The 27,737-nt window shown below is 34.8% G+C and overlaps 1 protein-coding gene and 1 long non-coding RNA gene across 8 annotated transcripts; one reads left to right on the forward strand and one right to left on the reverse strand.

Moving 5' to 3' along the window:
* Window positions 1-432: 432 nt before the first annotated feature.
* pik3r4 (phosphoinositide-3-kinase, regulatory subunit 4) lies at window positions 433-27,699 on the reverse strand. Of its 6 annotated transcripts, none has more exons than XR_015511803.1 (21): window positions 27,452-27,699; window positions 25,334-26,093; window positions 25,109-25,242; window positions 22,490-23,099; window positions 20,286-20,420; window positions 19,884-20,105; window positions 18,482-18,655; window positions 17,685-17,830; window positions 17,330-17,533; window positions 14,823-15,024; window positions 14,704-14,724; window positions 11,270-12,957; window positions 10,416-11,159; window positions 8,757-8,922; window positions 8,490-8,654; window positions 5,882-6,093; window positions 5,668-5,799; window positions 3,183-3,283; window positions 3,019-3,107; window positions 1,087-1,207; window positions 433-1,000 (listed from the first exon to the last, which is right to left on the reverse strand). XR_015511803.1 is itself a non-coding variant. In XM_087287545.1 (21 exons), the coding sequence occupies exons 2-21, from the start codon at window positions 26,049-26,051 to the stop codon at window positions 830-832; spliced, it is 4,044 nt and encodes a 1,347-aa protein (XP_087143671.1). In that variant the 5' UTR covers window positions 26,052-26,093; window positions 27,452-27,699; the 3' UTR covers window positions 433-829. The 6 variants fall into 6 exon arrangements, 4 of the variants coding, with proteins under 4 accessions (XP_087143671.1, XP_087143669.1, XP_087143672.1 ...); XM_087287545.1 differs by having other exon boundaries at window positions 10,416-10,638; window positions 12,860-12,957; XM_087287543.1 differs by having other exon boundaries at window positions 10,416-10,638; window positions 12,728-12,957.
* Window positions 3,037-19,429, forward strand: LOC147833434 (uncharacterized). 2 transcript variants are annotated; one of them, XR_015511872.1, is made up of 3 exons: window positions 3,037-3,123; window positions 18,594-18,676; window positions 18,964-19,429. It is a non-coding gene; the product is annotated as an uncharacterized LOC147833434 (long non-coding RNA). The 2 variants fall into 2 exon arrangements; XR_015511871.1 differs by lacking the exon at window positions 3,037-3,123 and adding an exon at window positions 8,499-8,584 and having other exon boundaries at window positions 18,964-19,103.
* Window positions 27,700-27,737: the final 38 nt, after the last annotated feature.

A 27,737-nucleotide genomic window follows, 5' to 3' on the forward strand; every position in this document is an offset into this window, starting at 1 on the left:
TTTAGATTTATTTTAACAATATTGTTTTTTCATGAGGTAGTGTCTTGTACACCAGTGTTTCCCAACCCTGTTCCTGAAGTCACACCAACAGTACACATTTTCAACTTCCTAATCAAACACACCTGAATCGACTTGTCAGGACATTAGAAGAGTCTCCAAAAGCTGAAATTAATGGGTCAGATAATAGAGACATCCAAAATATGTATTGTTGGTGTGCCTCCAGGATCAGGGTTGGGAAACACTGCTCTAAATATGTTGTCATATTGAGACTAGAAACAAGAAAGTTTGTCCTAACACCTACAGGATGTTTTTAGAGTAAAATGAAGATGTTTTATAGAAATATCAAGTAAATTTAAGATTAATCAATTCCTATTTTCTTTAAACAAGGCTAAACATGCTTTGCTAATTGTCTTTCAGATACAAAGCAAGTCATTTCTTTTGACATTTTATTCAGCAATATCAATAACTATTACGCAGTGATTACAATGGAGTCTTCATCCTTATCCATCTCTTCCATTTAGGCTTTAAAAAAATTAAATGTGCAGAAATAACACTATAAGTACAGTGTGCAAACACTGTTCAAAGGACACCATTTCCTGTTTCCTTCAGTGTGGTGACATTACATGACCTTAAAATCCACATGAAGCCATTGCACAGAAAAACAAAAATCCCAAACTGTTCACACACAAAACTGGTGTTACAAATCTTTTCTTTAAAGATGGATTTGATCCTAGATGACTTAATTATATTAGCTATATATTTAAATGTACATCCCACTTGATTGGATGTGCTGTATGTCCATGTAATAAATGCTGGCAAAGTGTGACTCTCACTTCCAGACTTTGACAATGCCATCTCTAGAGGAAGTGACTATAAAGCCCTGTGTGGTCTGGAAAGTGGCGATGTCTGTTATGATGTCATGGTGGCCCACTGGAAGGGATTCTGGGCCTCGGCGAGGAGTATCCTCGGTGGAGCCGCTCTTCTGTTTACTGTGAATCTCCTGGTGAGTTTTAAAGACAGAAGAGAAGATCAGCTGAAAATGTAAGTGTAAAGAAACACACGAATCAGCTGAAATGAGCGTCAGACCTGAACCACTTCTGTTCCTTCGATGATCTTGCGGTTGTAGAAAACAGAAGGGCAGTGGAGGGAGTCGTTAGCACCGCCTGCGACGATGTATGATCTCTCAGGGTAAGCCAAATCCCAAAACCTGTGGACATTATTCAAAGCACACTCAATTACATACATAACATGATCAATACATCTGCATCAGCAGTACACTCTAAGAAAGAAAAAAAAAAACGAGTCAAATTTATTCATAAAATGTTTTCACTTTACTACATTTGCTTTAAGGATTTTTAAGTGAATTTCATGTATGGACTTGCTTAAGTTATGTTAGAGTTAACAGGGTGATGTAACTGCAGAAGCATTCCCTGCGGATTATTCACTCACAAGATGGCGCCAAACAGACAAAAACGCAAAGCTGACAGAAACGAAACCATTTCAGTGAAGTTTATAATAACCTACGTGTTTTTCATTAGACGGCATCTAACAGTCAAAAACATGGCGTGAAAGACAAGCAAATGCATATGAATGTGGATGTAAGTATATGGACTTAAACTTATTTAGGAACATACATTGAAATGTCGTGACAGAACAATCAAAATCGAGTATGCCACAAAACCGTGTAATACGTCAAAGTAACATTGTTGAGTCATTTTTACGTAGTCATTTGATGTTTAATTTGTAATACTTTGTTTTAAGTACATTTTACTCTCTTTGCGAGTGAAAAAATGAAGGACTGCATTTGTTTTAAATGTACAGTATAATTTACCTAACATTTAGGTAAAAACAACAACAATGAAGTGCCTGAAAGCACTACTGAAAGCAGAGACATCGATAATTGATTTCTTTATGTTGACAGTCATTATTTTTAGTATCATTGTGTCGTTTTGAGTTTTAAATTACAGAGTAGAAATACACCTGTAGTGAAAGTATTTAAAAAACAGTAAATACAAATTGAAAACTGTATAAGCGTGATGGGAACACCAGTATACAAAGTTTTATTTAGACATTTCCTCAAAGAATCATTGTAAACCTAGATCAATTCCAAGTAAAATACATCTACAAGCTTAAATATTTAACTTCTACAAGAACGAAGTACTAATCTAGAATTGACATTGTTTTTGTTCATGTCTGAACTAAATTATTCAATGTAGAATTTACATTTATTTTTCTGTAGTATTTATCACACAATCATATTTAGCAGGTGATGGATGCTTTTGAAACACTAGTTGTGAAGCTCAACTCATTACCAAGTGTTTATAGATCTCAAATTAGATTTATATAAGGTTTTTTTTTTCCCCTTTAGACTTGCCTAATTAACATAACTTGCCTAGTTAAGCCTTTAAACTACACTTTAAGCTGAATACCAGTATCTTGTAAAACAACTAGTAGAATATTATGTGCTGTCATCATGAGAAAGACAAAATAATTATACAACAGAAGTTAGTAATTAAAACTATGCTAAAAAATAAGCTGGACAAAAAACCCTATGTTAAACAGCAATATTTAAAAATATGTAATTTTCAATTAAAATTTCACAGGCAGACTTAATAATTTTGTCTTTAACTGTATATAATATACAAATATCATGCATAATTTTCAAGTGCGAACTTAACAATTGGGGTGAAAAGAGTTTAGCTTGTTTCTCCTATCACTACCCCAAATAACCGAAGGTACCCGAAACATTTGCATCCAATAATAACGTACTGAGTCTAAAAAATGGACTATTAATAAATGATCATACTGTGGGTGGCCAGGACTGCAAATCTATGAGTATGTTGACATGGCAACAATGTACTAAAAATGAAAAAAGGTTTTTGAATATTTCATGTACTGTACAGTGATACAGTATTAATCACTATTTGCCTGAATCAGGAAAAAAAAAGAAAAAAAAAAGCTGTATTATACATGCCAGGCCATTAGTTGGCAGTGTCACTGGACAGTGATTAGGCACACCTGATTCTCATGTCAGATCCGGCTGTGAGGAGGAGAGGGTTTCCATCCGCAGGGCTGCAGTATATGCCATGTACACTGTGTGGAGAGGGCTGCGGACAACAGCAGGTAAGCATTACTGAATTATTTTATTACTGAGAATGTGTTTTGTGATGGAGACACCATACCTGCATCTCCGAAAGCGGAGGCGCAGAGCTCGCCCACAGGGTGAACTTCCTGTCTCCGGTCTCCATATCCCACATGGAGACCTCATTGTTACCCTGAACGGCTGAAGATAATAAAAACACTTTATTATTCCCAAAAGTGACAGTAATGACTTTTTCAAAACAAAAAGTGTTCTTTTAAACAGTTAAATAAACATTTAAATAATTTAAAACATTTAAATAAAAAATGGATCCTGTTTTTACATAAAATATTAAGCTGTTTTCAACACTAATAATACTATAAAATGTTTCTTAAAGACCAAAACCAAACTGACAACAAAACATTTACTTTGAGTGACCTCAGCATTCAGTGATGGATAGCGGTATACATCTCGTGAGTGTTATTTTATACTTAGCACGAGTTTGTGTGTTTGGATTGATTTTCTGCTTGTCGGGAAAATCATTTCGTCAGTCATCTAAGCGAAAGTGCATTTAAAGGTTTGCGTTTATAGATTACTAGTTGTAAAGTACTATTTCTTAAGTGAAGGGCTGGGTGATAAAATTGGTATTGATATTTCTTGACCGAACACCATTATCAATTTCGATTAAAAAAAAATAAAAATTGTTATGAAGCGCTATAGTTTTATTAAAATGTGGCTGCTGAGCATGCATCTTGGAAGCAATGCCAATAGGGTTCATACACATTTTTACTACAAAAATTCCATGATTTTTCCAGGACTGTCAAGTCAATTTTCAGGACCTAATGTTTCATGTAATGTTTATGTATACGTGGTAAATCGTAAGAACCGCTATGAATGTTTAAATTTATTACAGCATATTATAAAACACACAATAATCTCTTGAGTTTTGATTTATTTTTATATTTATGTAAAATAGAAGATGGACATAGCACTAATGATGTGAGACCATGTTTTTGGCCGAGAAAAGAAGTAAAAAACCTCTAACCTCCATTTCAGCATACAGATATTTATCAAACTAATTTTAGATAATGTTAATAGTTTGGTAAACTAGTAATAGTAGGTAAAACTACTTCTATTTTAAAGTCACAATCACACAAATTACCTCAAACACAGCACACCCAAAAACAAAAACTGCGGTGTTTTTTACTTTTCTCAATGAGCTGCAGCAATGGTTTGTCTGTTTGTCATCCTCTGAGAAAATGGTTGATGGTCGCCTAGTTACGAGAGACACTAGGGAAGCACGAGCGCAAAGCTCATTGTAAACGGTGAAGGATACCACATGCTCATGCTTGTCGCTTCAGGTCGGAATAACAACTCGAAATGAATGCCGCATAGCAGCAGTGAGAAGACTGTAAATCAAAAAGGATGTAAGGATGTCGCAAGAGTGGCTTTTTGGTTTCTTTTCTTGAGCATCCCAGCCACTAGCGCCCATTCTGAAAGATTTTCTTTTTAGCTTAGGAGGTAATATAGTCATTCAACTTCAAAATTTGAAATGTTGCAGTATGTATTTGAATAATAATGGTTAGTTCATTTACTTGAAAGCGCAGATTTGATTATCATAATTTGTTTTGTATACAGAGTTTGAGGTTTACTCTGTATAATTTTTATTCAAAACTTACAGATGTTGATCTACCTTAAAGTTTGCTTAGATTGTTCAGCGTCTACACTTTACCATTCCACAGACTTTGTAACATTTTATTTATCAAGTTTAAGAGTCTCTTTAACATTCATGTTTATTTTATTAAAAAGAGATCAGATATTTTGTTTAAATGTTTCTGGTTTTGACTATTAAAACTATTTGATAATGTTGGTAAATTAAAAGTGGTTAAATAAAAAAAAAATCCTAATATTCCTAAATGTATTGTTAAAGAATATTCAATAATTATCGATATCGAATGACATGAAACATGAAATTTTAATAATTAAAGTGAAAGTGTTTTTGCATTTGAAATTACTTGTTGAAAAGAATTAATTCTTAAGGGAAAATGTTTTGCATTTAAGCTATTAGTCCAGTGGAATTATTTCCTAAGCGTAAGTGTTGTGCATTTAAGTCATTTTTGAAAGGAATTATTAGTTTACCTAGACTCTTAAGCTTTTGTAATTAAGGAACAGTTAGCAGCTCTGGTTTTGATTTAGATCCTCGAGCTGAAGCCGTTGTTGACCAATTGGTGAGTCACTGAAGACTAGCAATGATGATGACTAAGTATTGAGGCTGAATATATTTTTAAATACATAAAGTAAAAGTAATTTTAAATCTTACTTTAATAATAAGATTCTTTTGAGCAGCCTTAGTGGTTTGGGGATATTGAGCTATAAAGTTTTTGCAAATAAAAATACTATACAGGGCTCAAAACACTTCTAAGTTAAAAAAGGGCCAAAAATGAACATAATACAGTAGGTGAATAACTTAATTTTGACAGAAAAGTCAGATAGAACCCAACCCTAGTTCCCAGGTGATGATATGATATTACCGTATTCTAAATCATTATTGAAATAAATGCAGTTGTGGCAGTCATAAGAGACTTCACCTGCAATGACAGATGACTGATAGAGTGGATGCATCAGAAGGCGTCTGATCCGAGCTCGGGCTGGATGGGAGTGACTGGAAATTGGTAGCTGAAACCGCATATCCCAGCATGCCATTGTGCCATTACTTGTGCCTATATAAATTGAGCATAAAATTAATGTAACCTTGACAGAGCAAACCTAGTTCATCCAACGCTACAAGTAGTGTTCTCTCACCTACACACAGCCAACACTGGTGCATATCAACAGCAAAGGAAGTGATGAGGCCCAGACGCAGATCATGGCGAAGAGTCCATGCGTTGCTGTTGCTTCGCAGGTCCCAACCGACCAAAAAGCCATTTACAGTAGCGTAGGCCAAAACCGTCTGCGCCCCAGAGTTAAAATGATGTACGTCCACCACACAGCCCTCCTCCTTTGGATCCAAAAACCTGAAATAGACTCATGCCTCACTGATCTGATTGCTGGTGATTTAGGCCATGTTCACATCTGGTATTAAGATGCATTTTCGTAAAACCAGTTACGAGTGGACAAAATTAAATACACATTTTATCGATTTCTCTTCACATAGTAGCTCTTATGCAGCGCTCGTCAGCTGGGTTTTTTTATAAAATACAGCTTTATGAATGTTTTATATCATGTGTACAGTTTTTAATAATTGTAGTCTATTCAATGTTACATTTAGGGATGCAAGTTTAAGCTTTGAGAATGTTGGATATGTTGCTTGTGTTTGATAATTAGTTTTTTTTGTGATCAATTCCGCTGATCCTTTGCATTATAATTTAATTCAGAAACGACTAATTTAATTGCTTTCAATGATCAAAAACATTTGTTAAATGAATTTTATAAAAACAACAGCATATACACAGTTGAAACCAGAAGTTTACATACACTCTAAAAAAGAAACATAACCATTTTTAAAAATAAATGTCTGATGGTCAGTTATACTAAATGTATACTATTTTAGGTCCTTTATTATTACCTAAATGATTTGCATTTGTGAAATGCCAGAATAATGAGAGAATTTTTTTGATAATTATTTTATTAATTTCTAGACAGTCAAAAGTTTACATACATTTCCTTGGTATTTTTTTTTTAGCTTTGCTTTTAAACTGTACAACTTTGGTCAAACGTTTTCGGTATTCTTCTACAAGCTTCTCACAATAGTCAGAAGGAATTTTTGCCCATTCCTCCTGACAGAACTGGCGTAACTGAGTCAGATATGTTGGCTGTCTTGCTCGCACAAGCTTTTTCAACTTTGTCCACAAATTTTCTACAGGTTTGAGATCAGGGCTTTGTGATGGCCACTCCAAAACATTCACTCTGTTGTACTTAAAGCACATTTTAACTAATTTAGCAGTATGCTAAGGGTCATGGTCTGTTCGGAAGACCCATTTGTGGCCAAGTTTTAATTTCTAATACGTAATGTTCTTTCTTCATGATGCCATCTATGCTGTGAACTGGACCAATTCCTCCTGCAGCAAAACAGCTGGCATGGTGTTCTTAGGCTTGTAAGCTTTCCCTTTTGTCCTCCAACTGTAACACTGGTCATTATGGGCAAACAGTTCAATCTTAGTTCTCCAAAAATTATTATTTTTCCCAGTGTAATTTAGCAAATTGTAATCTGACACAATCATCTGAGCTTTTTCAGAGGCATAATAATCTTAATTGTATGTAAATTTGACTTTTAAGAAAAGTTATAACAATTTCTCAAAAAATATCTCTTTCATTATTCTGCTCTCAAGCACAACAGAAACAAATTTGATAATCCCAACTTACCTAAAAGAGAAAAGGTTTAGTTACATAAACATCTGCCTTTTTTAAATGGTTATGTGCCTTTTTATACAGTGTATGTAAACTTCTGGCTTCAATTGTTCATGTTAAAATGGCAAAACAGAAAGTGTGAAAGCCTTAAAGCAGTTGATCAGAAATAAATGAAATTAATTATTTATTAAGTCATCAGTCAATACATTAAGTAGCCTATTTATTGTGTTTAAATGACCTGGTAGTAAGATTTCTTATATTTTTGTCAATTTTGAAAATTGCGCTAGCCCACAGAATGTTGAGTCAACATAAAATCTCTTTTGCACTTAAGCAAAAGCTGCCCTCTGTCGCGAGTGGCACAGAACAACCAAATATACCCAGGAAATACCAACCAGTCTTTGTGAAAACAGAAGATTAAACTGTATTTATTTAATTCAATGGGATTTAATCTTGTTACAATTTTTCTGACAAAAAAGTAATGATGCAATGCATTTTTTACTGCTTATTAGAATGCTATTATGAAATATGCTGTGTGCTTTTTTCTGTGTAAGAAGACATAATTTCACTGAATGACTTATTTTAAACACTAAACTAAAGTGAGCTTTTAATAAAAACGTCATTTATGTGGTATTTTCAGGTTTAACATTAGCAACAATTACCACAAAGGGCTGTGGTTCACAGAGAAACTACACAAATAACTATTAGTAATTTGACAATTTCATGATGATATCGCATGCAATGTATCGAGTAGTTTGGCAGTGAACTACAGCTCTTTGTAGTAAACGCTGCTCTTGCTAAACAGGATACACAGTCGATTACAGAGCCCACTTTATAGAATACTGCGCACAACAATCGCATCCAGTTTATCATTCAGCTCTACGTTTAAACACCAGGTATGAAAAGTAATGTGTCTCCTTTGTCCACTTGTGATCAGATCGACAAATCAAAAATTGCGTCTTAATACCAGATATGAAAAGGGCCATACTAATTTGCACTATATCATTGTAGAAGTCAAATTCAGGAATCTACAAGTGGATGAAGTGTTTATATGAGCTGTACACACCTTGTCTGACAGGGCTGGACTTTGGGTGATTTGGGAGGCTTGTTTGCCTCGACTGCAAGGAGTTGGATGGAACCATTATCTGATGCAACTGCAAGGTAATGCGATCCCTGGCAAAATGTCAATGTTTTCACATGACCTCCAATCCGAGAATATGTCAGCACAGACCTTAAACGAACATATACAAAACTGACATCATACCGATCCTTATACAACAATCTAGTAAATTCATAGGCCAAAAAAATATATTGACATTAGGATATAAAATACCTCGTGGTAGTCGTCTTGCCCTCCATTTTTTGGCTGTCCCAGATTTTGACAGTTCCATCATTGGAGCAGGTAGCAAAGATGGAGTGCTCATCTGAGACTCGGATTCGGTTGACAGCAGATTTGTGCTCATGTAGATGGGCCACTAGAAGACCTTTTGGATGCCACCCTGAAACGCAGTAGTGCTACTGTTAGCAAAGTGAAATGTCTGAGCAAAACAAGCTAGTACACGGCCATTCTGCTCAAAAATGAACTATAGAAAAGCAGTTAGTTGCACTTTGAGAGTAAAGTTAATTTTAAAATTAACTTAATTAAATTCATAAGCATATTTTAGTTTTCATTCAAATAAATTGAATGCATCAAACATCATGCATATATGGGTCATGATTTTCAGTGTTAATCAATCCTGCATTTAATTTGACCTAAAATAAAATAAAACTGTATGTATGTGTATATATATATATATATATATATATATATATATATATATATATATATATATATATATATATATATATATGCACATACATACATTTTTTTAATTAAGTAAACTAATTATATAAAACGTCCTTAAATGTAAGTAAATTTTAAATTAAATTAAGGCAAAAACACTGAATTACCACTGGCCCATTTTAGTTAATTTATATATATATATATATATATATATATATATATATATATATATATATATATATATATATATATATATATATATATATACTCCAGATTCTGCAAAGAATATACTGTAGTATCATATAAAATAAATAATACAATTTTCTATTTATGCATGTGTATGTGGGTATATATAATTTTTCCCCTTACGCATTGTTACAATTGTATTACATAGGGGACGTTAAAAGCTGAAATTCATTGCCTTATTATAAATCATCAAACAACATAAGGAACGGCAGCATTTGACTAAATATTAAATCATAAAGGGATAAAATAAAACTTCATAACAATAACAGAAGTGATAGAGACTGCAAATGTTTTTAATGTAGGTGATAGTCATCATAAAAAGCGCAATGGACAATATATAGTATAATGTTCTCTTATCTCTTATAGCTGATATTTTTATTGATTATTTAATCAGGAATGTCTCATTGACATACAATATCTCTTTTACTAGGGAGTCCTGGTCAAGACAGGCAGCATAGGACAAAGTAAAAAAAAATACATGTCACAACACAGACATACACAAAAATAGTATTAAACCATAATCAATTGTTAAAACATGTGCACTGTTCTAAATGGACAGTCTTTAAAATATTTCGAAATATAGCGATAGATCTGGTATTGTAAGTATTTGAACAGTACTCCAACAAATTAGATATATACTGTGGTAATTTACCAACTAAAGCTTTAAAAATGAAAACTAAGATATGTTGTTTTGAACCAGTGACAAATCTTAAGGCAATGATAAACAATATGCAATTTTTTAAAAACATTCAGAAGTGCGTGCATATAAAGTATATCTGTAATCCAATACTGATAGAAATGTACTCTCAACTAAACAGATATAGTGATTATCAGCACCTAAAGAGTCAACAAACAAACTAAAGGTCATTTGCAGCTTTGGATTTTAGCATGAGATCTATCAATCAGTCTAGATGGCCACATGAGACATTAATTTTTAGGTTAGTGATGGTGTGATTGCTGTACCTGGCAGTGGAGGTCTGCTTTCCCACTCTGCGCTCTCCATCATCTGTTTGGCCATGCGCTCTGCATTGCACTGCTCTCTCTTCTGCTGCACCAGCTGCTGCAGCTCTGCTTTACATGTGGTGATGCGCCGCTGATATGTGGACGCTCCAGTTATCGACTGAACCACTTGAATAGTAGGAAGCGCTGTGGTTTTCCGGGGCTGCGCGGCTCCACTGTCTGGAATCTTCGATTGAAAAGAAATAAGAAAAGATTTATATTTTATTATTGTGTTATCAGAATTAATGATGAAAAACACACAAGTACAGTGTTGTCCACCAATATTGGCCTCATTGATAAATATAAGCAAAGATGACTATGAAAAATGTCTGGTTTAACTTTTCGATCTTTTGTTGGTAATATTCGCAAACTTGTGAATCATCAGTACTGGGAAACACCCATAAACTCTTTCATTCACACACACTAAAGCTGCGGTCACACTGCACTTTTCTCCTTTTAGACTTCCATTCATACGCACGCGAATGTGTCAGACTGGAAACGCAAGCTTGTGCGAAAAGTTCCGCAGTTCGATGTGTTAGAAAGTTCAAGCTTGCTAAACTCTGACCTGCAAAATCGCATCGCATGATTGCGTGAGACCAATCGAAGATCAAAACATGACCTCTCTGGATAGAAATTAAAAATACGGACCAATCGATCGCTTTTTTTTCAATGTCTAATCATCTTGTTTAATCCTGCCCCGTTTCACAGCTCCAGACAACAGAATTTCGCACACACAAACTCTAGTTTGACTGTAGCAATACTCATACATTACAGCCAATTTTTGTTTATTTAATTCACCTTTACCACATGTCTTTGGCCAATGGGGGAAACCAAAGCACCTCTAAATACCACCTGGCAGCCGGGGTCTCGAATCAGCAAGTTTTTTTTTTTTAATATTAAAAATATTTCAATAAACAAGTCTAACCTAAAAACAAACAGAAGGTTTTTCAGTTTTTCCTGTAAAAGGTATCGTGAAGATAGGGCTGGGTGATTTTTAATCGTAAAGTAATTGAAATCGACATTCAGAAACTATAATCGTCCTATTTTTTCCAGGTAAATTTTTTTCGATTACTCTCCCTACCGCATGTGAAGTCACCTGACCCAACTCTTTCAAGCGCATGGTCCGTCTAAGGCTTTGCGTGGTCGCATATCCCACGATGTGGCTGACACTGATGCACACCTCTCAAAAAATTTGACTACACATTGCGACGACGCGTAGCACAAGCTCTGTGATTGGTCAGCTAGTGACGAGTGTAGGTAGTGCTAAGAGCCGCGAGCCCATTGGAGTGAGTGTTTGCAAGTGCCGAGTCCTGTGGAGGAGCTCAATTTGTTTTGTGTTTACCTTATGATTAAATTTGTTGCATGTCCGCCGGTTCCTGATTCTGAATAAGTGAGTTTTAGCTACTTTTACATAAAGGTAGCATTAAGAAAAAACAAACCCCCCCATGATAAAACTCGACACAGAGGAGCATAAACTCACGGCCAGCTATTGTTTTGGAAGTGTTCAATGAACTATGAGAGCAAAATAAATAAATAAAATAATCGTTCATTAATTATAATCAAGTTAAAATGTACAATTACTCGAGATTTTGATTTTAGGCCAAATAGCTCAGCCCTACCTAAAGTGCTTTAAAATGTGCATTTTTATTCGATGTTTGATGTAATCTCAATCAAAACATAGAGAGAGTGGGACATCGCGTAGCTCCTCCACTTTTGAAAAAACAGCCAATAGTGTTTTGTTTTATTACAGCTCTGCCAAAGAGACATGTCAGATACTGCATAACATTTGATTGGTCACAATTTGATGAGAAAATGAAGTATGAGGTGACATGAACAAAAAAGTTGATCCATTTAGAGCTGAAGTGACAAACTACAAACTTTACATGTTTATATCAGTTTTAAATCTTCTAACACGAAATTTGTCACTGTTTTGGTGCGCACTAGCTTGTAAATATCCTAAAAATGAACAATACTGATACTGACATCTAAAAAAAACATTAATTTCAAGGGACCTTTAGAGTTTAACCTTTTACTCAAAAATATAAAGACATTTTCTCCCACCCTTCTTTGCTCAATTTTTACCAATATTAGTGGAGGACATTGCTCATTTACTCTGAGGAAAATCCAGCATGACTGAAAGCCTTTACAGACTACAAAGCTACAACATGGACAATTGCAGACAGTGATGAAGGTGTGGATGAAGGAAGAGGCAGAGAAAGAGAGGGCAGAGATAGAGAAGGGAAGGATGAAAGCACACTGTCGGCTCAGCGGTCGACCTGGGCTGAGGATGGAACATGAGGGAGGTTAAGAGTCTGTGAGGAACTCTCAGATCGCAGGCGCTCTCCCGCCAGAGCTCCATTGGGCTCCCCACCACCACCACCACCGCCCGCAACTACAACATTAGGTACCGTCGAGGGCGTGGATGCCGAGCTGGGAGGATCCAGAGAACCAAACATGCTCTTCCACTCTTCGTTCAAGTTGGAGTCCTGTTTCGTATGTTTGCGAGCTGCCAAAGGACAAAACAAAACAGAGCTACTTTAAAGGCATCTCTGATACAGTATGATGCATTTCTGCTTTCTATAAAACATACAGTGCTTAGTTTAAGTGTTAACATGCTGACTGACGTGTGGAAGGAAATCAGGCAGTTTATTTAGTCACGTACTTTTGAAGTCAAAATTAATAGGCCTAATATAAATATTTTTAAATTCTTTTCAATTATTCCAGAGTGCTGTTTAATGGAGACAAGATTTTTTTCAACTCATTTTTAAACAATAGTTGCAATAACAAATTTTTAATGACTAATTTCTTAATCTTTGCCATGACACCAGTACATCATATTTTTTTTGTTACTTTGCAAGTGGTTGTTTTGAGTGCAATTTAAAGGCTTAATCAAGTTAACAAGGCAATGCATTGAACAACAGTGGTTTGTTCTGTAGCCAATTGAAAAAAAAGCCTGCTTAAGAGGTCTAGTAAGATTGACCTTAAAAATTGTTTAAAATTTTAAAAACAGACTAACTAAATAAATATAACTTTCTCCAGAAGAAGAAAAAAATATTATAGGAATTACTGCCATACTCTGTTAAACATACTAAAGAAAAAAAAAAAGAAAAAACATTTTAAAGAAAAGCTAATAATTTTGCTTCATTGGCAAATAGAGTACTTACATTTTAAGTTATTACCTGGTAATATTAGTTAAATTAAGGAATATCATTATAAAATAGAAACTGAATAAAAACATACTTTCCAAATAGAATGTATGTAATCTTAAAATAATCAACAAATAAATACAATTTCGAATACAACCACCTGCAATTTCACTTATCATTTTATGTTAAACTCAAAATGTGTTTACTAGCTCAAAATGTGAGTATATAGTATAAAAATAGCTAAAGTGCATTCCACTACTTTTAAGAAGTATATGCTACCATTGAATTGTCACCATGAAAATGTCAATACATTTTCTATTGTAACTTATTTTAAAATTCACTATTTTACTTAAAAGGTAAATCAGAAAATTCTGCATGTTTATTTTAGTATTCAGGTCCGACAGAATTGTTTCATAATTCACCTTATTCTTCACTTATGAATGGGCGCAGCCATTTAAATCTTTTTAGCTCAAGACTTCCGATCTCATTCAATTCCATTCATTTTCAGACGTTAAAAACAGCTCGTTATGCTGCTTGATGTTGAAATTGACATTTTCTTATTATACTATTCTACTTTGTCTGTAGAGTCATACAAACATTTTTTGTGAAGCAATTAGTTTGACCATTTTCTGTGGTTTATTATTCCTAGTCATTTCTCCCATAGGCAGCTGAATCAGAAGTTCTAAAACAATCACGAAAACGCGTGCACTTCAGCATGAAGAATAAGGTCTATATGCTTATTGTGTAAGCAACATTTCTTATTATTATTGTTTTCTTTTACTTTATATACATTTGAAAAGGAAATCTTGCATAAAATTATAAATGTCTTTACTAATTATTTTCACCAATCCACTGCTAATCACTAGTATTAGTTTTTTAACCAGAATTTAGTGTATACAGAGGGAATCTTTTCAGTTTATGAATTAAAAAAAAATTTATTAAAATTATTAGAAAACATGTGCCGTCGTGCACAACAAGTGGTGTGTATAAACATCACATCTGCCTGCTATGGTGAATTTTCACATCTAGCCACACAAAGCGTTTGCATTAGTCAAAGTGAGTGATTGTAACTTCAAACAGAGCTGCTTAACATCTAAACAATATACCAGAGGCAGAAGAGATGAACTCTGTAAACAAACATAAAGATATAATGCATTAATTTTAAACCGTGGATCAACAAGAAGCGTATATATCCTGAAATGAAGGCATAAAGAGTGTCGGGCACCTCTCTTATCTTCAATCTCCTGCTTGGGCTTGACCAGGTCCACCTGTCGGCCAGTGATGCCCAGTGTCCCGAGATCAATGACTCCACTGTGGGCTCCTTCACTCAGGTGGCTCTGGTCTATGATGTTGGCTTTGGCCTTGTTAGACTTGAGCATGAAATCTTTCAGAGCCAAGAGCTTATCCTCTTCAGCCTCTGTCATGCCCTGGAAGAAATCACATGATAATGGATTAACTTGATGTGTAATGTGGTCACAAGATTTATTATTTCTTAAACAAGATTTTTATTAACCAGTCATCGCTGAGGGCTAATGTTAGGGCTACGTTTTACAAAAATGTTGTTGTAAAACAAACCATTTTCTCCTTTGAGTATACTTTTTGTGTAAAGAAAACCAAACAACATTAGCTGGCAAATACATTTATGTATACAATAAGTATCAAAACTCAAGAGGTTCAAAACTGTTAAGTATTATACATTTTTAATATGAGTTCCAGGTATTACCAATTAAAATGCCATTTATTTTAACAATAGTTTACAGTATATACAAAAAAACTTGTCAGGCATTTTTAGAACATACGGTCAATTGATTTAGGCCCAAAATATTAACAAATTGTAACATTTTATGCTGAATGACTGGGTTTTACCTATACATCAGGAAGTTTGTAATCATTTAAATATAAATGATGAAAATTAGAACAAGATATTGACGTTTATAGTGACGAATTTGTTTATTATTTTTAGATTTTATTTTAGCTTATTATTAGTATTATGTAAAAAAAAACTAGTTCTATATAGTCAAAATCACTTTTGTTAAAAGTTGATCTTGATGTTGACGTGTACGCCACAATAGAAAAAAATGCACAAAAATGCTCAGCCAAACAACAAAAAGTGCAAAAATATGCATGAAGGCGGCAACACCAAAGTTCCAAAAATATAAATTTATTAACTTAAAAAGGTTATCGCAAAGTGTGTGATGTTTCAAGCACATCGGCTCTTCACCAAACAATATTGATCAATGCGTGTTGCACTTATATACACCTCTGGATCACATGATCTCACATTCTCACAACAAAATAAAAATGAAAATAAATAAGTTGATCAATTTACATAAAAAGAAAATACAGAAAACAACAGAACACATAAAGAAAAAACATAACACAATACTGTGACAGGGTTTCTGCAGGTTTCAAGTCAAATTTAAGACTTTTAAAGACCATTAGGAAATACATTTTAGACATATACAAGGTTAAACAAATAACAATTAAATTTATTCTAATGGCCTGGTATTATCACGAGGAATCCTGTAATTGTTTTTAGCTTTCTTTCCTTGATTAGGGAATTTAATGGGGACTTTGCTGTAAAAATGTTGTGAACTGTATCTCTTTGCAATAAAAGAAAACTTCATTTTTAAAAAAAACTACATTTTAAGACTTTTTAAGACTCAGCCGACGCCCTGTAACAAAATATTGTGATAAATATGCCAAAAACCTTTACCCAAACACAACTAATTAAACATTAAAGGAATGGACAAATATCAAACTCCTCATTTAATCCTCTTGGAGACAACGTATCTAAAGTGAAAATCCAAAAGACTTCATGTTGTAACAACAATTTATCAAGATCCCGCCCCCGACGTGGACACTTATCAACTTCAATCCCTATGCACTGTAAAGTAGACAGAATGCCTTCTAAATAAGAAATGCTGGGCAACCGGACTTCTTGGATAATGATGTCTAATAGCACATTGATGTTTAGAAACACGAATTTTTAAAGGTCTACTCGTCTTACTGACATGACATAAACTGCAAGAGCACCGCAACATATAAACTCATTCATGCTTAGAATTTTCCAATTCTACCCTTTAGCCTTTCCCATTACCCCTACCCCTGGGTTTTGCACATTCATGTGAAGGGGTAGGGGTGTCTCAATTCTGTTTAGCTTAAAGGTGTAGGACTAAAAGGAAGCGCTAAATAGCCCTTAAAACTGAGAAACTTTCAAGACTACACTCGAAACCAAGGGGTACAAAAATTTCACCAGCCACAACGGCAGCATGGTTTACATTGAATTTGGCCTCAATGTAAATGTGCAGTACACTGTAAAACAATCAACTTTATCAAATGAAATGTGTAGTTAACTCAAAATGTACTAAAAGTTAATTCTAATCATTTGAAAAGAGTTTTGAACACAGTGTTGAAGGTAATGAGTAAATTAAATACCTCATTACTTCAACTTAAATTAAGTAAGCTCACATTTCTCATGTAGATTAGTTTTTTAACTCAAATGGTTTGTTGCAAACGGTTTGAGTTGCCTTAACTTATTAGGTTTTATAGTACTCTATTGGTTTTGAAGCCCTTCCCTTTCACACTCTGTTTCAAGGGCCAAGGGGAAGGGGTAGGATAAAAAATAGAATTGTGACTGGGCCTTAGTACACCACAATAGAACATCTCATCTTTCACCTGCATAATTAGAAAAGTAAAATACAATAATTTAATGAACATTTTTCTCCAAACCTGTGAGAGAAGTTTTTTAAGAAGCTGGGCAATTGCAGGATCCTCAGGAATGGGGCATTCTGGGATGGAGCCGTTGCGCTTCTTTTGCCGGAGTAACAGGTGTCTGAAAAGGCTTCCGATGTCTTTGGAACGCAGTGCATAGTCAAAGATGGAGCGACTTACAGGCTCTTTCAGCACACTGAGCAACACAATCTCCTTATCAATCTGTCCACCGGCAGAAAAACACACATGAGCCAAAAGCACTACTTTTTATCATGTTTAAGTCATGTCCAGTGCCTTCATTCAACTTAACATGAAAACAAGTAGCAAATAATGTAATACACTAGAGCCGAATGTGATAATACAGTAATTTCACCTGTATAATGGGTTGTGTGATGAAAGGGTTAAGATGTGGCATAAGTTTGCAGTAAACATCAGCGATGTTTAGGTGCTGAGCGACGACAGTGATGAAACCCACAGCTCCATAGCGGATCCACAGATTGGGGTGGCACAAGAATGGAGCTGTGTGTGACAGTAACATTTTTAATTAATAAAATATATACAATAATTATGATAAACAGTAGCAATGCCCATTAACAACAATACCGATAGCTACATTTCAGTCCACATTAACAAACAACAATTATCTACAATCAGCTGATGCTTTACATTTTGCTAAGATACCCAGAAAAAAACAGATGCTGTTGGTAGATGAGATACTTATTGTATGAGAGGAGGTGGGAGAAATTATAATAGCTAAACTAAACAAATTAAAACGGGTTTGGAACAAGTGGGGGATGAGTAAACAGTAGCAGAACTTTTTTGATGAACTATGCTTAAATAACTTAATAAAAGTTTCATTTTCAAAGTTTTATTTAAAACTTAAATAAAAGTTTTTTGATATAATTGAAGTGTGCATTCTCTGTAAATTTATGTATATAAAAATACACACAGGTATGGATATATTTAAGAAAATGTTTATTTATATTAAGATATAAAATGTGTATATGATATGAATTTAAATATCTATTTAACAAATTTGTTTTATATAATCTTTTTTCTTTTCTTTTTTTGTCTTTTTTATTTGGCATTTAGAACTATTTTTAGAAGAGATTCTTTATTGTTATGGTTATTCTTGATGTGAAAACCCCTAAAAATGGGATTTTTTCTTACCAATATCGCTGACAAACTCATAGATGTGAGGCTTCTGCAACAGCCCCAGCTGACACATGCAGGTCAGAGCATTGAGAGCTTTATAAATGACAAACTCTTCAACGTCACTCAGGCCTTGCTGGAGAAGAGGCTTCAGGATGGAGGAGCTCTGCCAGCCCACATATGCTGCTACACCTGAAGAGAGAACGAGTTGTGGTTAGTAAGGCTGAGAAATTAATCAAAACAAAATGGCAAACGTGTTTAAGTAAAGCTGTGATTATCATGCATATCTTGTCAGGGAAGCACGGTTCTGTAATCACTAGTAAATCGCCTTCAAAGGCCAGAGGGTGCTGTCTCTCAAGTCCAGATACCCATAAAGAAGAAACCAAGCTTTCATTGATTCAGTGAAACTAATAATCACACAACTACTATATCATCTTACATAATGATTTATTTTAAACACTCGATTGAAGTTATGATGTGGTATTTTTATGTGCTTTCAGGCAAAGCAGCATGTTCTACACAGAGTTGCAGTTCACTGAGAAGCTACACAAGTAGATGTCATTATCACAGAATGATTATCACAATTCTGTTATTTTCCGTAGATGAATCCACTTTGATTTTAAACATGATTTTGCACAGCTTGTCACTGTAAAACAACTCCGTGTAGTTGCTGGAGATTTACTAGAACCAAAAATTGCAACCCTGACAAATTTTCAACCCCTCTCTGAATTCTCTACCTGATTACCTACTCCCAAGCGCACCTCCTAACACTAAATCCAACCCTTCAACTGAAGAATGAGGGTCTGAGATGGGAACATCAGCAGTGCAATGTCTCACTTCCTACCGCAATGCATTCCAGTCAATCGTGCGTCAGTTGCATTTTTACCATGTGAATATTTCATAACATTTCATGTCATTGTGCTAAATTGTTGCTAAAACTAAAAAAGAAATGAAAATGCTGACAAATGTCCTTTGAATACACCTAACAAAAAAACCCACCAAACAAATTAAATATATCATCTCTCAGAAGCCTTTATTAATAGGGTTCCTACTAATTTTGTACTGTAAATATACTTGAAAGTTTATTTACATGTTTCACATAGTGGTTCACAGTATTCACGGTAGCTCCTTGCTAATCTCACTGAAACCAAACTAGCCGCCATCTTTGAAATAATGTCAAATAATGTGTCTTACTGAAGTTGTGGTTTATAACATTTGCCCCAAGTTCAGAGGCCGGTTGTCTGACTTCTAGCATCATTCTAGATATTATTTCCAAGTAGGAAGAAGAAAAACTTCCAATTATCAGTTGTCTGGAACACAGCAATAATCTAGGGTGCACTATTTGTCTCCTTCGATTAATCGTTTCAGCCTACCAGTGGTTAGTGTGACTTGATGATAACATATGAAGCAGGCAACTTGCCTACAATGCTGTCAAAGAAAGCTCCGCGGAGATGCCAGTCGTTCTTGTCATTCAGGAAGGTGATCATGTGGGATAGAAGGACGTCATTGGCTTTCTGCCTGCCGAAGAACACGCAGAGGCGCGTAATGCCATTCTCCATCAGCGTCTGTTTGACGATGTTTTCAGGATCGCTCAGCAAAGTCACCACCTTCTGCTGAACCATCTCATGCAAGGCCTGCAACTCTGTGTACAACAGACAGATCATATCCACAGCATTTTAATGACAACTGAAGACTCCATGTAAACTGGTAATTAATAGTTCATAAAGTGGGATATTACACTGGGATCTGTATGTGTAATATCAGATAACTTCGTTTTAAGATTACCAGAAAAGTGAGCTTTAACTGAAGGACAAACATGTACCTGAATCATAGTTTTCATTGGGATGAAGAGTTTCTTCTGTGTCCTCTCCATTCAGATCGTGTTCAGAGCTCAAATTATTCTCCTGCACCAGCTCCAGAAAACGCAGTGCTGTCTCGGCTAGATGGGCTATGTTTTCTGTAAAGAAATATAATATATTTATATAATATAATAAATATATTTTTAATTAATTAATTAATTTTTCTTTGGCGTAGTGTCTTATTTATCAGGGGTTCATCGAGAATGCCCTTTCAGCTACAACCCAGTACTGGGAAACACTCATACACTCTCGCATTCACAAATAGCATAGTAAACAGTAAACCAATTTAGTTTATTCAATTTACCTGTACCACGTCTTTGGACTTGGGAAACCAGAACACCCAGAAAAAACCCACGAGAACACAGACAGAACATGCAAACTCCAAATATTTATTTATATAATGTAATATAATATAATGTCACATTTGTGCAATTTAATGCATCTATACAAAATAAAAGTACTGTTTTTCTTTTTTAATAATGAAACTTTCTTATCGTAAACTTACTTAAATATTATATTTATTATACAGAATTGCAGAATTATTAGCCATCCTGAATTATTTTTCCCCCATTTTCTGTTAAACGGAGAAGATTTTTTTTAACATAATATTTTCAATAACTCATTTCTATAACTGATTTATTTTATCTTTGTCATGATGACAGTAAATAATATTTGACTAGATATTTTTCAAGACACTTTTAAACAGCTTAACGTGACTTTAAAGGCTTAACTAGGTTAATAGCCATATCACTTTGCAGCCCAAGACCGGTTACTCACTGAAGCTAAGCAGGGCTGAGCCTAGTTAGTACCTGGATGGGAGACCACTAGGGAACACTAGGTTGCTGTTGGAAGTGATGTTAGTGAGGCCAGCAGGGGGGCGCTCAACCGGTGGTCTATATGAGTCCAAATGCCCCAGTAAAAGTGAAGGGGACACTACACTGTCAGTGGGCGCCGTAAAAGCAGGGGTGTAAAAGCCAGGGGTGTCCTGGCCAAAGTCCCTCTATCGGCCCATACGATCATGGCCTCCCAATCATCCCCTTCCACCGAATTGGCTCTATCACTGTCTCTCCATTCCACCAATAGCTGGTGTGTGGTGAGCGCACTGGCGCCATTGTCCTGTGGCAGCCGTCGCATCATCCAAGTGGATGCTGCACACTGGTGGTGGTGTGGAGAGACCCCCCTCATGATTGTGAAGCGCTTTGGGTGTATGGCCATACACAATAAATGCGCTATATAAATACACATTACATTACATTACAATTAGGTTACTTTGGCAGATTAGGGTAATTAGGCAAGTAATTGTCAAGCAAACAATGGTTTCTTCTGTAGACTATCGAAAAATATAGCTTAAAGTTGCTAATAATTTTGACCTTAAAATGGATTTAAAAAAAATTTAAAACTGCTTTTATTCTAGCCGAAATAAAACAAATAAGATTTTCTCTAGAAGAAAACATATTATCAGACATACTGTGAAAATTTCCTTTCTCTGTTAGACAACATTTGGGAAATATTTAAAAAAGTGGAAAACAATTAAAGGGCGGCTAATAATTCTGACTTCAACTGTATTTTATAATCAAATAATTATATTAAATGATGTGAATATACAGAATTGGAAAATATTTAGAAACAATTAAAATAATTTCAGTTTATCCGGATGTACTGGATTTGTTATGGGTTACAGTTGAGTAAAATGTTAACATTTGTTTTTTATAAAGGTCTAATAACAATTGATGACAAAATAAATAATTTAACTTTATGAATGGAATGAAGCAGTGTTTTTCCATTAAATATCAATTGCTTAGCCTTAGCTCATATGACGTTTAAAAAATGAGAAAAAAAGAAATAAGAACATTATTTTGCTGTCAAAAACAAAAATAAATATATCCCAAAACATGTTACTTTATTTTAACCCATTGTTTTTTATGCTCTAAAAATGATTTATTTTTATTTTCCATTTTTAAAAGAAATTTCATCAGTAGTGTGCGGAACAAAACAAAAACTGTTTTACTCAAATACATAACTATAAATTGCAAAAATGCAAATGATCAAGTTTCCACAGTTGTGTATGAAATATATATGAAAATATATTTTCTGTTCTGTTAAAATGCCAAACTGACTGACTTGTGAAAAAATATCAACATGATCCAAAAATTTAGCAGTAGAATACCTGCATAAGCAAGTCTGACAATCGTGGCTTCATCTTGGGCCAAGTGGGCAATGCCAGGCAAAATGTACTCCGGGTAGATGTTGACATCATTGCGGGGAACCTCCTTGACCAGCGCCAGCACCTTAGTCAGCGTGCGAACGGCCTCAGCTCTGACACGCGGCATAGAGTCATTGCAGAAGTGCAGCAAATACGGCGTAATCCTGTCCAGCAGAATCTCCACATTGAGCCGGCCTGCCAGATGAAGGATCAGCTCCAGCGCCGCCAGCTTGGAGTCACAAAATCGAAGCGTCTGTAGACATGAAGTGATCACTGACACCAGCACCACCAGGCCTTGTTCTTTAGATGAGCTAAACTCTTGGGATGCTTTCTCCTGTTTTTCAGCCTTCGCCGTCTGCCCGCCGCTACACAGGTTGTTGAGGATGTTCTCCAGGTTTTTACGGATCACCAAGACTCTTTCGTCAGCAGACTGGAAGGTCTCCTTGGCAAACTGGGCCATGTACGGTTGAAGGAAGGTGTAGAAGATTTCTGGGAAAGCTTTTCCTCGCTGCTGCTTAAGGTATTCTTCAGCTGTCAGTCGCTTTTCTGGCTCTCTCTGCACCATTTGAGCCACCTACAAAAAGTGGAGTAAAATTAAACAGAAAACAACATGGAAAGTAACTACTAGCGTCATTTTATTAATCAAGTTCATAAATTATTATAGAGTTTATTAATTTATGCTTTTTTATAAAAAAAAACTGGGGACAGTAAGATGTGTTTTTCAAAAAGAAATTAATAGTTTTATTGAGGAGGAAAAATTGTAAATTGATCAAATGTGAGAGTAGAGATGTTATTCTATTTCAAAGGAATGTTGTTCTTTTGATACCACTATTTATTGATCAAATGTGAGAGTAGAGATGTTATTCTATTTCAAAGGAATGTTGTTCTTTTGATACCACTATTTATCATGGAAAATATGCATCCTAGTTCCCAAAAGATGTTAAACAACATTAATAATAATAATAATTATTTGCAAATAATAATAGTAATTACTGTGGATGGAAGAAGGTCGTCCAAAGGTGGTTCAGTGGATTTATAGACTAAAACAAGTCTATGTAATGGAAAAATGACTGCATGTCTACAAATTAAGATATTTTTCTCAAGAGGTGTATAAGTGTTAAAAAATAATTAAATATGTATATTTATTGTTTATTGTTAATTAACCTATCACCAATGTAATTTGAGGTAACTACAGTGTAATACAATGTAACGATGTACAAATGTGTCCCCTTAAAAAAATTTATGATGGCAGTACAGTACTCTTTATTTATTTATTTATTCATTCATTTATTCATTTTCCTTCGGTTTAGCCCCTTTATTCATCAGGGGTTGCCACAAAGGAATGAACCGCCAACTTATCCAGCATATGTTTTACACAGCGGATGCCCTTCCAGCTGCAACCCAGTACTGGGAAACATCCATACACACTCATTCACACACATACACTACGGCCAATTTAGTTTATTCAAGTCACCTGTAGCGCATGTCTTTGGACATTAAGGGAAACCAGAGCAGCTGGAGAAAACCTACGCCAACACGGGGAGAACATGCAAACTCCACACAAAAATGCAAACTTACCCTGCCAGGACTCAATCCACCAACCTTCTTGCTGTGAGGCGACAGTGCTAACCACTGAGCCACCGTGTCGCCTACTTTATTTATTTTGTAATTTTTTTTATTTTCATATTATCTTTTTTTTATTCTCTCATCTATAAGCTGTTAGATTGTTGGGAAAGGGGTTGGTCTGTATAAAAAATATAAAAATTATAAATAAAGTTTAAAATAATAATTATATCCTCTTCATTATAGAAATTTAAATAGTTTGAAAAACACTATTATTACTATTATTATTACTATTATTATTATTGTGTTTTTCGAATTATTTAATTTTCTGAATGATCATGTGAGATTCAAAAAAATGGCAAAAAAAATCAGGAATACTTTCTGTAATTGCATTTTGACAATATAGTAAAATAAGTGAGTCAAATTTTAATCAAAATATTCAGTTTTGTATATATTTCACCGGTCAACAACAAATCTAATAATCATTTATGCATTAAAGTAAGGCTGGCCGATATGGCAAAAATGCAATCTTGATAATTATTTTCCATATTGAACGATAATAATATATATTTCGATATCAGTTGTTTATGTTTCCATATTTAAAAGAATACCCCAACAATGAATGACCCACAAAAATTACTCCAATAAATTTCAAAACAAATTTCATACAAAATATCAATTTTCGATACATCTCGAATATCAACAAACTTCTTGATTCCCATTGTTGCATATTTCTACTGTGTGATTGGATCTTAGATCAATATGGAATAAAAAGTCCAGAGCTTATCATTGTTATTGACATTATTTTATCGCAATTAAATATAATATCATTTATCAGCCCAGACCAGCATTAAAGTATTTATTATTAAGCATTTATTAGAATGAAAATCCAGTGAAATTGTAGAATTTGTGTCAGTTAACATAAAAACTCTTTTTCTGACCGCAAAATTTGTGAATTGTCTTACTTTGTAAAGCCTGAAATGAAATAACACTAAAATTTCAAGTGAACAAAAAGGCTACCAGTTCTCGAATACTGTGATCTTCAATTTTCATCAGCACTTGTTCGGTTTGGAAATGCCCTTTACGATAAGCCAGCAGTTGTGAGAGGTCAAAGAGCGGGACGCCCTCTGTGAACAATTCCGCAATCACACAACCTAACAATAGAGAATAAAAACATCAGTATGTCATATTACAAAGCATTGGCATTAAGCAGACAAAGGAATAATTTAATAGCAATGGATATACCAGCTGAGAAGATGTCCATGGGCTGCTTGAGCTCCCCTCTGGTCCTCTGACTATTACTAGAAAGATCTACGAGAGGAGTGGTCTGGTCACTTTCTGTAGCAAACATGCTGCCATCCACAAATCTCTCAGGTGCAATGTAACATGTTCTCCTCCTGGACGTGTCGAAGAAGTAATTAAAATCTGCGGGATTGTCTTCAGGCAAGTATGTTGGCTTAAAGCTAGCAAAGTCTGTTAGAAGCACCCAGTTCCAGCTTGTCACCATGACGTTCTCTGTTTTAATGTCTCCGTGACGCACTCCCGATTTATGGGCCTGGTCCACAGCATTGAGGAGCTGGAAGGCGATCCACTTCTTTTCCACGTTGTTGAGGAAAGGCCGCGTACTAATACGGTCATACAAGTTATCCCGAACATACTGGCGAAACAGAATGGCTGCTTTTTCAGTAAGCGTGGCTTTTTGGAAAGGCAGGCAGTTCTGACAGGAGTGCAGTCGGATTTTCAGCTCCTCCACCTCTTGTTTGTAGCTGGTCAGGGGTAGAGAAGGGTCTTGGATAGCAAAGACCTTAACAACGACCAATCCTTCCCTGTGTTTCGCCCGGGCCACTTTGAAAAATCGTGTACTGCCCAGACTTTTGTCATATTCGTAGTCATGGATGTCAGAGAAGTAACTGTCCACTGACAGGATCTGCGATGGAGCAATTCCAGCCAGTTGGTTCCCCATCTCACTGGATCACAGATGCTTCTCCCACAGACAAATCAATAACTAGATAGATAGATAGATAGATAGATAGATAGATAGATAGATAGATAGATAGATAGATAGATAGATAGATAGATAGATAGTTTTTATTTTAACATTATTAAAAATTATTTTTTTTTGTATTTGGGTTGTTGTATATTGTTAATTTCTTTTTTTAAATGAACCCTTTTTTCAAGATATTTTAGATGCAAGTGTTTACTGCCATAGCCATGCAAAAAAAATTGTTCCCAAATACAGTATCATAGCTATTTAATTATTACTTGTTATGGTTTTTAACCAGCATTTAACCTTATTACATTTTAAAGCACACTGAGGTGGGTAAGCCTTGTTTAAATGTTGACATGAACATCTGTTAGAAATTTACAAGTTTCTAACAACATTACAAAGAAATTTAATGAGCAATTCCATGCAAATGTCAACCCAATTGCCATTAAAAAAAAAGTTTCACCAAAATACGGAAACCGTTTCTAGGTTTTTGTGTGAGCAAGTACTTTACAGTGCTTTAAAAATATTTGATTTAGCAAAGTCACACAAGTGGCAATATCACATCTGTCGCATTCATAATGGAAAGATGTCACATCCATAATGACATTTTTCCTCCTAAATGCAAAAACATTAAATAAAATAAAATCAATAATTTTTTGTTCTATAGAGAGCCAACTCTTATTCTTTTGATTAGCATTGTTTCTTTTGGTTTGTGCAGTTTAATTCACAGAATTTCTACAAAGCATGTTGTATGCTGTGAACTCGGAAACATTTTTGTTCACATCAATAACTTATTTAAAATACAAAACAGTTTACAGATTGATATTTTTCTGATCCCATAACTCTGGTCAGTTATTCTGTAAAATATAAACAGCTGTTTCAATATAATGTTAACATATTCTTTCTATGTGAATTTATGTTTGGAGTTTTTACTGCAAATGTTGCATCCATAACGCTGGAACTGCTCATATGTTACGTTATTAAGTCACTAAAATAGACACATTATAAACATGGTTACTGGTTTTCTTGTCACCCACAATTACACTTCCTAAGTCATTCTTTTTTATAAACCCCGATGATTTAACACTAATCATAACTAATTGATAAGTAATTACCAGCAAACTGAGTACACATGCAATGTATTGTCAAAGCTTGAAATTGAGTATACAGTTTTCGTCCCATCATATGGTGTCATGAGACATAAATGCTGCATCATATCTGTTAGCTATGCTCGCTATGAAACATGCAATTCAAAACACTGGCATTACTGCAGATTTCTCTCGACAAATGCGGCCAGTTTTAACGTAGTATACAAAATACGTGTGCGTATACAATGTTTGTTTACAACCCTGATGTAAAAATAAACGGTTGTTTACCTGATTCTTTGAGCCGCGTCGCGCTGTCATCTAACCGAGTGGTTACCGAGTTATTTTCTCCCGCCTCGCTCAAAATAACATTCTACATTTTGCCCAAGTAAGAAGGAACGAGGTATTAAAATATCAAATCACACGAACAATACAATAAACAGATATTTACACAAATGAGCTGTTTCGCGTGTTGTTACTGTATAAGCGGTGAAACTGTGTTTTGCGTCTATACTGCCTGAACTGAGGTCAGCTTGCTCAGTTCATAAGCGAACAAGCTACAGGATAAAAAGCCTAA

This window comes from Danio rerio, chromosome 16 (genome assembly GCF_052040795.2).
Source record: "Danio rerio strain M-AB ecotype USA chromosome 16, GRCz13ab, whole genome shotgun sequence".
Lineage (NCBI taxonomy): Eukaryota > Metazoa > Chordata > Actinopteri > Cypriniformes > Danionidae > Danio > Danio rerio.